This window comes from Lutjanus erythropterus, chromosome 3, assembly GCF_056507025.1.
Source record: "Lutjanus erythropterus isolate fLutEry1 chromosome 3, fLutEry1.hap2, whole genome shotgun sequence".
NCBI lineage: Eukaryota > Metazoa > Chordata > Actinopteri > Lutjaniformes > Lutjanidae > Lutjanus > Lutjanus erythropterus.
Genome location: NC_139319.1, coordinates 11,925,104 through 11,936,526, shown reverse-complemented (window position 1 = coordinate 11,936,526; position 11,423 = coordinate 11,925,104). Strand labels below are relative to the sequence as shown.

At 40.2% G+C, this 11,423-nt stretch overlaps 1 protein-coding gene across 11 annotated transcripts in view; it reads left to right on the top strand.

Annotated features, from left to right (window-relative positions):
* Positions 1-10,831, top strand: part of sorbs2a (sorbin and SH3 domain containing 2a) — a 65,604-nt gene extending 54,773 nt beyond the window's left edge. For 8 of the 11 annotated variants that reach the window (XM_084715042.1, XM_084715033.1, XM_084715035.1 and 5 more), the window contains 11 exons: positions 157-236; positions 548-645; positions 1,022-1,136; positions 1,252-1,380; positions 1,747-1,941; positions 2,319-3,398; positions 4,522-5,148; positions 6,118-6,198; positions 6,555-6,592; positions 6,786-6,892; positions 9,261-10,831. In XM_084715042.1, the coding sequence (XP_084571168.1) occupies positions 157-236; positions 548-645; positions 1,022-1,136; positions 1,252-1,380; positions 1,747-1,941; positions 2,319-3,398; positions 4,522-5,148; positions 6,118-6,198; positions 6,555-6,592; positions 6,786-6,892; positions 9,261-9,322 (2,612 nt within the window). In that variant the 3' untranslated portion in view covers positions 9,323-10,831. The remainder of the gene's footprint in view (positions 1-156; positions 237-547; positions 646-1,021; positions 1,137-1,251; positions 1,381-1,746; positions 1,942-2,318; positions 3,399-4,521; positions 5,149-6,117; positions 6,199-6,554; positions 6,593-6,785; positions 6,893-9,260) is intronic. The other 3 variants (XM_084715032.1, XM_084715041.1, XM_084715039.1) reach the window with 2 other exon arrangements.
* Positions 10,832-11,423: the final 592 nt, after the last annotated feature.

Sequence of the window (11,423 nt, the reverse complement as noted above, 5' to 3'; positions counted from 1 at the left end):
GCTTCATTCCCTCATTTACCTGTTGGAATGGCATCATCACTGTACCACTCAGTTCTTTCCCAAAGCACATTTTTGTATTGTAGGCATGCATGTGACATGATGGTGGTTACTATGGTAACTCCCGTGACCTTTTTCATGTGTCTCTGCTAATCACAGACCAGGATGTCTCCAGGTGTTATTCCAGCATGGATGGACGCCACACACCCCAGAGTAGAAGACCGACTCCTGACAGAGAGGTACAGCAAACTGAACAAACTAGCATCCTCAACACCAATGTGCATTTCAATATAGCACTTAATTCTTTAAGAAAATTTAGAAATAACACCAACATTTTTTAGTTTTCACTTAAGGTACACTGAAATAATGTATGATTATTGGTTGGCACGATAAAAATCATTTCAGATTGAACCACAACAGGCAACTTTCTTGTCTTTAGCTCCACAATACCACAGCATAGTTAAATTTTCTCACTAAAATTAAAAATCTGTGTTTTATGTTTTGCCTGGTAAAGCTTGCCGGCTTTCTTTCTCTCACCCTCATCTCCTAGGTCTCCCATAAACAGATGACACAACTTATTCTGTTCTCTCTCCTCCATCAGAAACAGCCTGCGAGAGCCATTTATGATTTTAAGGCACAAACAGCTAAGTGAGTACAGTAAATGCACCGCGCACGCTGAAGGAAGCCAAGCTTTAAAGCATGACTGCCTAACTGCTTATCAACACATATCGACTCATTGCTTTCAATAATTTCAGACTCTTCAGCATTTTTTGCATAAAGTTTCTTTTGCTTTCTAAGATAACTTCATTGCCACATCTTACCACCACACCTGGATGGCTTTAAGTGATTTGTTTTATGAAATTTTTAAATATATGCATGAATGAAGCTGTTTTCCTTTGTATTTATTTCATCATGCTTCAGCGGCTGAGGTCCTGTTTACATGAAATGTGCTGTATTGGTTGAAGTGGTGATGTCTTCTTCACGGTCTGTGTGTTGGCACTTTGATGACATGAATGTGTTGCAGGGAGCTGTCATTTAAGAAGGGTGATGCAGTGAACATCATCCGGCAGATAGACAACAACTGGTTTGAAGGAGAGCACCGCGGACGGGTTGGGATATTCCCCATGTCTTATGTAGAGGCAAGTATGCAACTGATAAACTGTGTATGAGTGTAGATGAGGACCATTTTCTTTATTCCTTTATGTAATTTGTCTCACAACACACACATTTACACTTATGCTCACGCATTAACAGAAGATGCCGTCCTCAGAGAAGCAGCAGCCAATTCGTCCTCCTCCGCCAGCACACGTCAGAGAGATCGGAGAGGCTGTAGCTCGCTACAACTTCAATGCTGATACTAACGTGGAGCTGTCGCTCAGAAAGGTAGCTTGTTTGTGTGTAAATGAAATGTTGGAACTATGTAAGATGATGTTTTATGATTATAGGGTTAAACCTTGCATTTCTGTAGGAACTGTTCCCAGGTGATATGTTTGGTGTGATTAAGGCTAATGTCTGTAGAAGCTAAATATTCCATGACTTGGAGCTCGAACTGTAGTATCAAAAAGACACACTTGTGACTAATCCACCTGCAAATCTGGAGACTGTGTGAATGGACTGAAAGTAGCATATAGACTGCAGCAGTGTCGAATTGGACTGTGTCATTTTTCTGCAAACAAAACTTAAACCATTGAACTGATGACTGTGTGTGTGTGTGTGTGTGTGTGCGTGTGTGCGTGTGCGTGTGTGTAGGGTGAGAGAGTGATTGTGATAAGGCAGGTGGACCAGAACTGGTATGAGGGGAAGATCCCAGACACAACCAAACAGGGCATCTTTCCTGTGTCATATGTTGACATCGTCAAGCGCTCCCCGTCCAAGAGCTCCGCCCACCACATAGACCCACATAGTTACCCTGGCAACAGGACACCAAGTTCTACACCCATCAAGGTAGGGGAGTCACTACACACCCAACAGGACAATTGAATGTAATAAACCAATGTAGTTGAACTACAAATTTCTAACCACCAATTTGTTTTTAAAACAATAAAGCACAACTGATTAAGTGATTGATCGATTGATATTTGTTTATGTTTGTAAACAGTAGTTTCAGTTATTAACCAACATCACAAATGCAACAAACGTTTTACATCTTCAAAAAGTAACATGTTGTGAATATATTCATATAAATAAGTAAATACATCATCTACGTAAGGGAGGAGAAAGCTTTTCAGCTCTGTTAAGCACACAAAACACATAAAACACTACTCTCTGTTCCAGTTTTATAAATTACACTGTTCCTTCTTTTTCACTTTACCTTCATGGAGCCTTTCTACCATCTACCCCCATCCTCCACCACTCGTGACCCCCCCTCCCTTCACCCCCCATTGAGAAGGCTTGACCTGCAAGCTGTCACCAACGAGTGGCTGTCCCTCACACTGGACCCATCAGCATCCACTCCAACTCACTCCCGCACGACCACCCCTGCACCGCCCACGCCACCTCCTCTCCCCACTGACCTTTCACCTTTCCTGAAGGTTCAGGAGCCTATGGCACCCTCACCTGTGCCGTTACATAGGGGCTTTGCCCTGCCACCCCAGACATTTTCCAAAACTCCTGGAAGACACAGTTTAGGTCACACCCCAACTGCCCTGCCTCTCTTCCAGCCACTTCCTACTCCTCCTACTCCCCCTCCTCCACCCCTTCCTTATCACTCATTAAGCTCTCCACTGCCAGAGTTTGGAATTGCCCAAACGTTACCCATTTCTAAGCCAGAGGTTTTGTCCTGCACAGTGCCAGAACCAATAAAGTCACCCACACAAGTTCCTCTGCAGGACAAATTAAATGTGCAAGTAAACAAAAGCAGCAGAATCCCTGATATTGAGCTGCAAGTAAAGGACCCTTACGATGAGTTGTTGTCCATGATTCTGGATGGTGGTATCAGTGCAGCCGATGCTGACTTCTCAAAATTATCTCCGATAGATTCCCCGCCAGCTGCACTAACCAGTGAATACCCAAGCAGGTTTAAGTTAAAGGCAGAAGACTTCCGTCAGCCAGCAGTGAAACCCACAGAAGTTACTCCAGCCAGTGAGTCGGCAGGCAGGTTTAAACTAATAACAGAGGAGTCCCATCAGCCAGCAATGAAACCCCCAGAAGCCACCCCAGCCAGCGACTCACCAGGCAGCGTTCTGTTAGAGATGCAGTTTCACAAGCCTGTGACAATGGAGCCACTTTGCATCACTTGGGGAGGGCAGTCAAAAACTCTGAATGAGCAACCAGTCGAGTCACAGAGACCACCATCGGTGACAGAAAGGGGATTTACTGAGTTGTTCATTGAGGAAGAGGAAGAAACTAGCGAAGACAAAGAGGAGGACATTAAATGTTTTAATGAGAGAGTCGGCCCACAGGTAGAGCATGGTGTGAGCTGCATCTGTTGAGTTTGCAAACATTACAGGAATGGAGATGGGGGGGAAATATTTTAAATCATAAAAAAATTTACCTCCTCTTGCATTCTCTTATAAAAGTTCAACACAAAAGTCAGTGTACTTATGTGACTTAGCCATTTGCGAAGCCTAAATGTGTCTATAGGGAAGCAATATGTTAAATCACGTAACAGCTGAATGATCAAGGAGTCTAACAAAATCCATAGTGACAGATGTTTCTTGACTGCAGTGGAGACTTAGGAATACATCCTATAGGCTTTTCCGTTCAGTAACTTTTGGCCACACCAAGTCAAATTATGCCACGTTCATTTGCATTTCCATTTATAGTTATAATGCCACAAGTTGTGCTGTGTCACAGCTTAGATGGACCACCAGAGTAGAGTCAGTGTGCCAACCCACCTGCAAGCAGGTTGCATTGAAGTCTCTCCAATCGCAGCCAACCCTAGAAGACCCCTCCTCTTCCCCTCAAACAAGAGTGTGTTACAAGACTCGGCTTATATCTGTGCAGCAGGGCAGAGAGAAAAATGTTGATAAAAGTCTCCATGTGTTCAGCTGTCAGTACGTTTCTAGCTTCTAACTGAATGTCTGTGGTTTTAAGTTTAGTTTCTCTCTCAGCTTTATTTTACTGTTTCACGTTTGCGTTCAGCTGTGTTAACTGCTGATGAAAACCCAATATTTCCAAAAGCCTCTCCCTATATAATAAACATAATACTTAACAAAAGTGTGTTGTACAATATTGATTTTTAATGTCAAAACTAGTCCTCCTCACATGTACAGTAGATTTGTAAGTGTCTGAAATGTCAAATTATTGCTCATCACAAAGTCATTTTTGGAGACTTTATCTCAGAAATCTTATTTTGCTACTGCTGCAACACAAGTAGAATATTTCTCGGTGTAATGCTAAAGTTTTCTTAGAATAAGGCTCAAAAGTAGGTTTTCTTTTAGAATCATAAATTGTAAAATATTTCCCTCCATGTCTCCTCCAAAGCTTCATAAAATACAGCCATGAGATAATTACAATGTTTCTTAATATCTCAGCATTAAACTGTGATTCAGGTTTATAATTGACGTGTCTTCACCTCCATAGGCTGATGTCTCTCCTTCCACTCTGACACAGCTTCCTCACCCCAGCGTCTCCTCCCCCTCCATTCCACCACCTCTGACCTCCTTACCTCCCCCTCCTCCTCCCCCTCCTCCTCCTCCTCCTCCTCCTCCTCCTTCTTCTTCTACTTCTACTTCTTTTGCTCCTCCTTCTTATACGTCTTCTTTCACTCCTTCTTCTGCGTCTTCTTTCACTCCTTCTGCGTCTTCTTTCACCCCTTCTTCTGCCTCTTCTTTCACCCCTTCGTCTTCTGTCTCACGGTCACAACCGCAGGATCGTAGCACCATCCCTCCCTCTTCCCCTGTCTCTCCTCGGCCCCCATCCCTCCCTCGCCTCATGACATCACCGCTACCTCCAGTCTCTCCCTCTCCGCCTGTCTCACCACCACCCTCCCATTCGTCTCACTCCTCTCAACCCTCTCCAAACGTTCCCTCACAGCGCTCTGTCTCAGCCTCTCCCTGTCTTTCTCATCCAGTCCCATCCTGCCCCGACTCACAGTCCCCTATTCCCCACTCCGCCCTGCCTCCCCCTAAACCTGCCTCTCCTCCCCTCCACACTGCACGCTCTCCCCACACTGTACCCCATCCAGGCTGTAGGTCTCCCAAGGTGAAGGTAAAGCTGGACTGTGGAGATGACGCCGTTGGTTTAGATCATGTTTGTGGTGCTGAGAACTCATCTGATAATACCCGTCTCTAACTTTTGTGTCGTTGACTGACAGAAAATTATTGGACAACAGTTTATGATTCTTGTTGTTCGTCTGATTAATTGTTTCTAAACAATTAATCAACATGTGTCAGCAGATTAACAGATGTGGAAAGTAACAGAGGTGTGGACTCGATTAAAAAGTATGATAGGCCACAAATCAGTTCATTTCCTGAATCAGCTGATATTAACACTATATTCTCAGCAAGTTGACACTTCCTCACATTCCTCAGGTTCACTTTGTTTGAACTGATCCAAAAGTGTCCAATCAAACTGCAGGAGAGAACCGTGAAGGACTAATGTTATGTTACTGAGCTCCAGTTGGAAAAAAAAGATACCAAAGATAATTTTGTTTGGGGGTGGTGAACTGCAGTATGCAAAACATGCAAGTGGAAAATTACAGACAGAGACTCAACAACTTACAACTTCGTTCAACATTTAAAGTTGCAGAAAGAACAGGAAGTTGAGGCTCTGTTGTTAAAATTGCATTACATTCGGTGACTGGTTTAGGACTTCAAACTCCAAACAGACTTACTTGTGATTTACAAAACAATGACCTGGTCCCACCTCTGGAATTTAATCATTTGTTGCATCAGTGGCTCGTTTGTATACTAACATATATTTAGACTATCATGCAGGTTTTCTGGTGATGCTTTATGGACAGCAGAGAAGCTTCTTAAATTAGTGTGTTGCTCTTGTTGGTTGTACTGTTGTGTGTTAATGAAGACTTTTATTGGCATCGGCATGTTGGTGGGTGACGTATTTCAGCATGTTATTAGCCTTGGTGCTTGTGTGTTCAGCTCCTAGTGAAAGCTGCTGACCCAGTTACTGTTTAAGATTATCGGTGTGTTGCTTCTGGTCTTTCTGCCTGTTAAGCAGGATCCAGTTGTTGGTGGTAAACCTCCTCGTAGCCCCATCCTGTCCCGGAGGTCCTATATGTCCCCCCTTAGAGGTCGAAGGGTAGGGGGGCATGTCAATGTACTCTTGTCTCTGTGCAGGAAGGAAATCTTTAGAAATTACTGGTCATTCATAATCATTCATGACTCACCACCACATATTCTGTAGCATGCATAGTAAAGTATGCTGTTTTTCAAACACTGTAATTTTCTCTTCAGGAAAGGTGAAATTTTTAGTGGTTGGTTTGTCTGTTCGTGTTTGTTTTGAAAAGAATTAGTCACATCTTTGGTTATGAAATTACCTTATTCGTCATAAAAGTTAGACAGTCTTTCCATTCAGCTGCTTTGAACACTAAATGGAAGCCTCACAAATACCACATTTTGACTTTCTGTGTGTGTCTGTTTCAATCTTTCTCACAGCGATTAGTACAGGATGCACTCCAAGGTGGAGGAGACCCGTAAGTGATATTTATTACTCCACTACTTTTCTGTTATCTCTTTGTGTTAAACTGTAGGCTTAGATAAAATAAGATCAAAGATAAGATAGATAAGATCAAAAGTACAATACCTCCAACCATATTACCATGTCAATTTTAACCTTTTGCATTTACACATAATTTTTTACATCTGCTATATTTTTTTCTGACACAGGTACCAGGCCGTCTACAACTACCTGCCTCGCAACGAGGACGAGCTGGAGCTGAAGGAGGGCGACATTGTGGATGTGATGGAGAAGTGTGATGATGGCTGGTTTGTTGGTAAGAGGAGGAAATACAAGGTTTTTCTTGTCTATTAGAAAAATATTTTAGTTGATATGTGTCTTAAAACATAATATTCGTTGTGCTACTGTTTTGAAAAAGCACATGCAGTCATAGACAGAGGACTTGGTGGGTCTAAACAGTTTTCAGCAGTACAACAGAGAGCAAAGTGAATCATTTCTGTTCAGTAGCCAAGTTTCCATCTGACTGTGGCATGAAGAAAATGCAAATGAATCAGTGTTTTCATAATTTCCAGTCATTGAAATCCTCAAATGGGACGAAAACAATGTAGAAAACATGATGGAAATATTGCATCTACGTTTCATGTATTCATTTGAGGAAGACTACATGCTCTTCATCTTTCCACACAGATCTGATGCTTTTATCTGTCGACATTTTTCATCCTTTAAGTGCAGTGGAAGCTTCAGTGGCCATTTAAGTCACATGCTTCATTCATATCATGATCAGTTCGAGTCTGTTTCAGTTGTGCTACGTCCCATTTTGCGTTTATCGATTGGTGAAACTGCATTTTCTTTTTATTTACCTTGGGGATGGAATGAGCTGCAAAATACCATTACTTTAGAAACACTCCTGTCTTGTAATACCTTTAAAGACCTTTTATAAACTGCCCTGACTCGACTTGCGGTGGAATGTTATACGACTGTTGCTGCTGGGATCTTTATGCTTCTCTTCTTTTAATATTTCCCTCGTGTTGTCTTTATGTATTCTGTGTGAAATAATGTGATGTGAAATTGTCTTTGATCTTTTATGTGAAACTGCATCTGCTGCTGTTCTGAACAGGACTCCCTGGAAGAAGAGATCTAGTGTCTCAATGGGACTTTCCTGGCAAAATAAAAAAAATATGTAAATAAAATTAAATACAGCAACTTTTTCACCTCAGCCAAGTGAAAAAAGTTTTTTCAGCATTATCAGCATTGTTTTTTGCACAATTTGAAAATACAATATGTAGATGGCAGCACATCTTCTGTACTGTCTCCCCTATAGACACTGGTACACCTCCTAAAAACAGAGAGGAATGGAAGAATACACAAATATATATGAGGATGAATTGCTTTTTACTGTCCGTCTGGCTATAACTTAATCAGAAGAATCGGAGTCAGTCTTATTGGACACATATGAATAGTTTGTAGCTCTCAAAATACTTAACATACACTGATGAGAACAAATGCACAGGAAGCAACAGACATACATCCAAACAAAGATAAGCCAACACGAATATTTAGCCAGTGATGGGTCTGGGCAATAAAACAATGACGATATTGGCAGTAGACAAGAATAGTTTCATCTAAATGCATTAGATGCAAACCACAATGAAAGAACATAACGGATACACCATGGCTCATAAACTGCCTGTTACGTAATTTGATAATGGAGCGTGTGAGGAGTGACACAAACAGCCAATCATTTAATAGGTGCGGTGTTCAGTTGCACCATTGACTTGTGACAACGACGGAGACAGTGTGAAACCGTAGAAACAGTGAGAAAATGAGTGCTGACAATGATGAAACTGTCGATTTAAAAAAAAAAAAGGACAAATCAGCTCAGGAGGGTGGTAGGGTGCTTTGATAAACAAAGTGGTTAAATAGAAAGTAAGGCAGTTAAATTGAAAATAAAGTAGTTAAATAACCTTTTTGAATGCATTTAAGCTGTACTTATTTTTAAAGTACTTAATATTTTCAATTCATGACTTATTTACACAATCAGTTGTCAGTTTAGTAGATACACCCATCTAGAACTAATGCAGTCTAATAAAACAGTCCTGCAGTGAATCCTACATTCAGTCGTAATGTTTAATTCTTGTTATCCTTATTGGTAATTTGCATGGACAAAATAAAAGAAACACCTCTCTGTATACTGCAGTAGAATTCAATATCTGATATATACTTTTTCCACCATTGTTCATTAAACAGGCAAGTAAATACACATATCTTACAAAACAGCTGGACAGCAAATGTACACTCAGTACAGATAAGTCAAATACATGTAACTGTTTACACAGGGTTTGTGGTCTAGTATGATGTAAAAGACCTTACAGATATCATCAGTTGGGACCACTAGATGGCACTGTGATCCCAGCACATATTTATAACCTCACTGTTGAAGAGGTCAACGTCATCCTGCACAGTTAAAGTCTGATGGTCCTGAGAATCTGTTTGCTCTTTTAATCTTTACATTCTTTTATGAAACACTAAAATGTGTGTGAGTGTTTCAGTTGAGTCTGATCTGCAGGTTTGGCTGATCTCCAGACTGCAGTGAGCTGGAATAACATTAGCGACAGCTCCTGCCAAGTTTCAGTCGGAGTCAGAGGCACTGACGGTTTCATCTTATCGCTCTTTGTTTTTTAAAGGGACCTCTCGGAGGAGCAAGTTGTTTGGAACCTTCCCAGGAAACTACGTGAAGCAGCTATAATGATGATTCCAGACCCCCCACCCCGCCCTGCCCACTCTGGCCCCGCCCCTTTCTGTGACACGTTCATCGCCCTCAGCACAGCACCCGCAGGACACCACCACCTCCCAGCACCGGTCCCTCCAAGACCTGTCGCACATTTATGTGTTTTGCGTGTATGTGTGGCTCGTCAGCTTCACACAGACAGAACATTTAGCTCTAACTAGCCATCTTTAACGGAAGACTTCTATAAAATAATAATGTTGTTTTTTTAATCTTATCTTTTTATCCTTATTTTTCTATCATGGAGAACCCAAACTTTGCGCTCCAGTCAGTGACCTTTAACTTTTGACAGTGATGGAAGGATATCGAAGAAAACAGAGCACCGCAGTTTCTTTCTGTTAAAGGGCGGTAAGATCACCGCCATCACCGTTTCTTATTTTTATCACGTTGAAAAAAACACTTGTTACATTTCATTTCAGTGTTCAATCACAAATATCCCCAAAGATATTCAGTGCAGAGTGTTAAAAACAGTATTCTGTCAGCAGGTCTGTTGTATACGAGCTGTGTTGAAGGGATTGCAGCCATGCAGCCGATATTTCAGGTAAAAGGATGTTTGATTCCCCACAGTTACATGTGGAAAAGACTGTTCATGTGTCGATGTCATGTGTTACCCACGGTGTTGATTGGTTGGCAAGAATTTGGGGATTTATTTGTCCTGAACCACATTATTAAGCAATTATTTCAAATATTGCAGTGGCAAAATGATCATTTACACTATTATACTTGCTGTCTACACCTGATAGGTTTAAAGTATAAGATTAGAAAACACAAAATATTTTCAACTTGTTGGTTCTTCACATTAGGATTGATGCACTTTAACGAAACTTTAACACCATTTTCATGTTTGTTTTATCTCCAGTTTCACACAGATTTTTCACACTAGAGGTCGATATGACTGTGGGGCGTCGGGGTATATTGGTCATGTTTGAAAAGTGTATGCAAAAAGGTTACCGACCTTTTAGGTATTATATTTATTAGAGGACAAGTGTTGGTCAATACAGAGGCCCTGAGAGGCAAGTCCATTTTCTAAATCTGACTGAAATTGTTTTCTATTCTGTGTTTAAGAACAGGTGAAAAAAAAATATTTTCTCAGGATAAAGTAACCTTTTTTCATTTGGGAAAAGGGGTTAAAAAAAAAAATTGGCAGACAGTTTTGTCTTTAGTCTTTCCAGTTTTTTAAAATGTTTCTTTTTCTTTTTCTTTTTCTTTTTTTTTTTTTTTTTACAGCTGTTTTGTGTAATTTTGTGTTTTGTTTTTTGTTTGTCTCCAAAAATCCATTTCTACAACTTTTAAGAACAGGTTTTAAAAAAAAAAAAGGTTTTGCAAAAATACTTTTTCTAAGTTCCTTAATTTTTTATCATCTGTAAAAACAGTTGAAAAAACCTTTTTGCCTTTTTTATTAGTATTTATTTAGTTTATTTAGTTTTAGTTTGTCTGTTTCTAGAATCAGTTAACAACAGGTTAAAAAAAAGAACAAGGTTTTGCCTGGATAATTTTTCAAAGATCTTTTTAAGAACACTTAAAAAAATTTTTTGCCAAGATACCACCTCTAAGTTCCTTAATTTTTTTCATCTGTGAAAACAGGCAGAGAAAAATGTTTTGGTGGGTGATTTTGTTTTGTTGTTGTAATTCTCATTTCAGCCACAAGAGGCTGAAGTGCACCACAGTTTAGAGCAGTGGTTCTCAGAGTTACATGCAGATAATTTCCGGTGGTCGTCAGATGATTGTGGAGAATAAAATAAAATAAAATATTGCTCCTGAAAAGACATACAACATGAGACAAGCACTCAAAAATATGCAAAATACATCTGGCCTCAATCTTACAGCCGCCTCACTAACGATTAAAACTATAAACATTTACTGACCAAAAAAAAAAAAAAAAAAAATCACTCATGAATTTATTTTCAAGTTTCAAAGACAATGAAAACAAAACAGTAGTTTAATATAAAGTAATAATAAAATAAGTTTAATTTTGTTTTCAGCTGTTCATAAGTCAAAACACAGGAGAGAAAACAATTTGAATCAGACTTTGAAAATGGAACAGCAGAGTTTTATTTCTCAC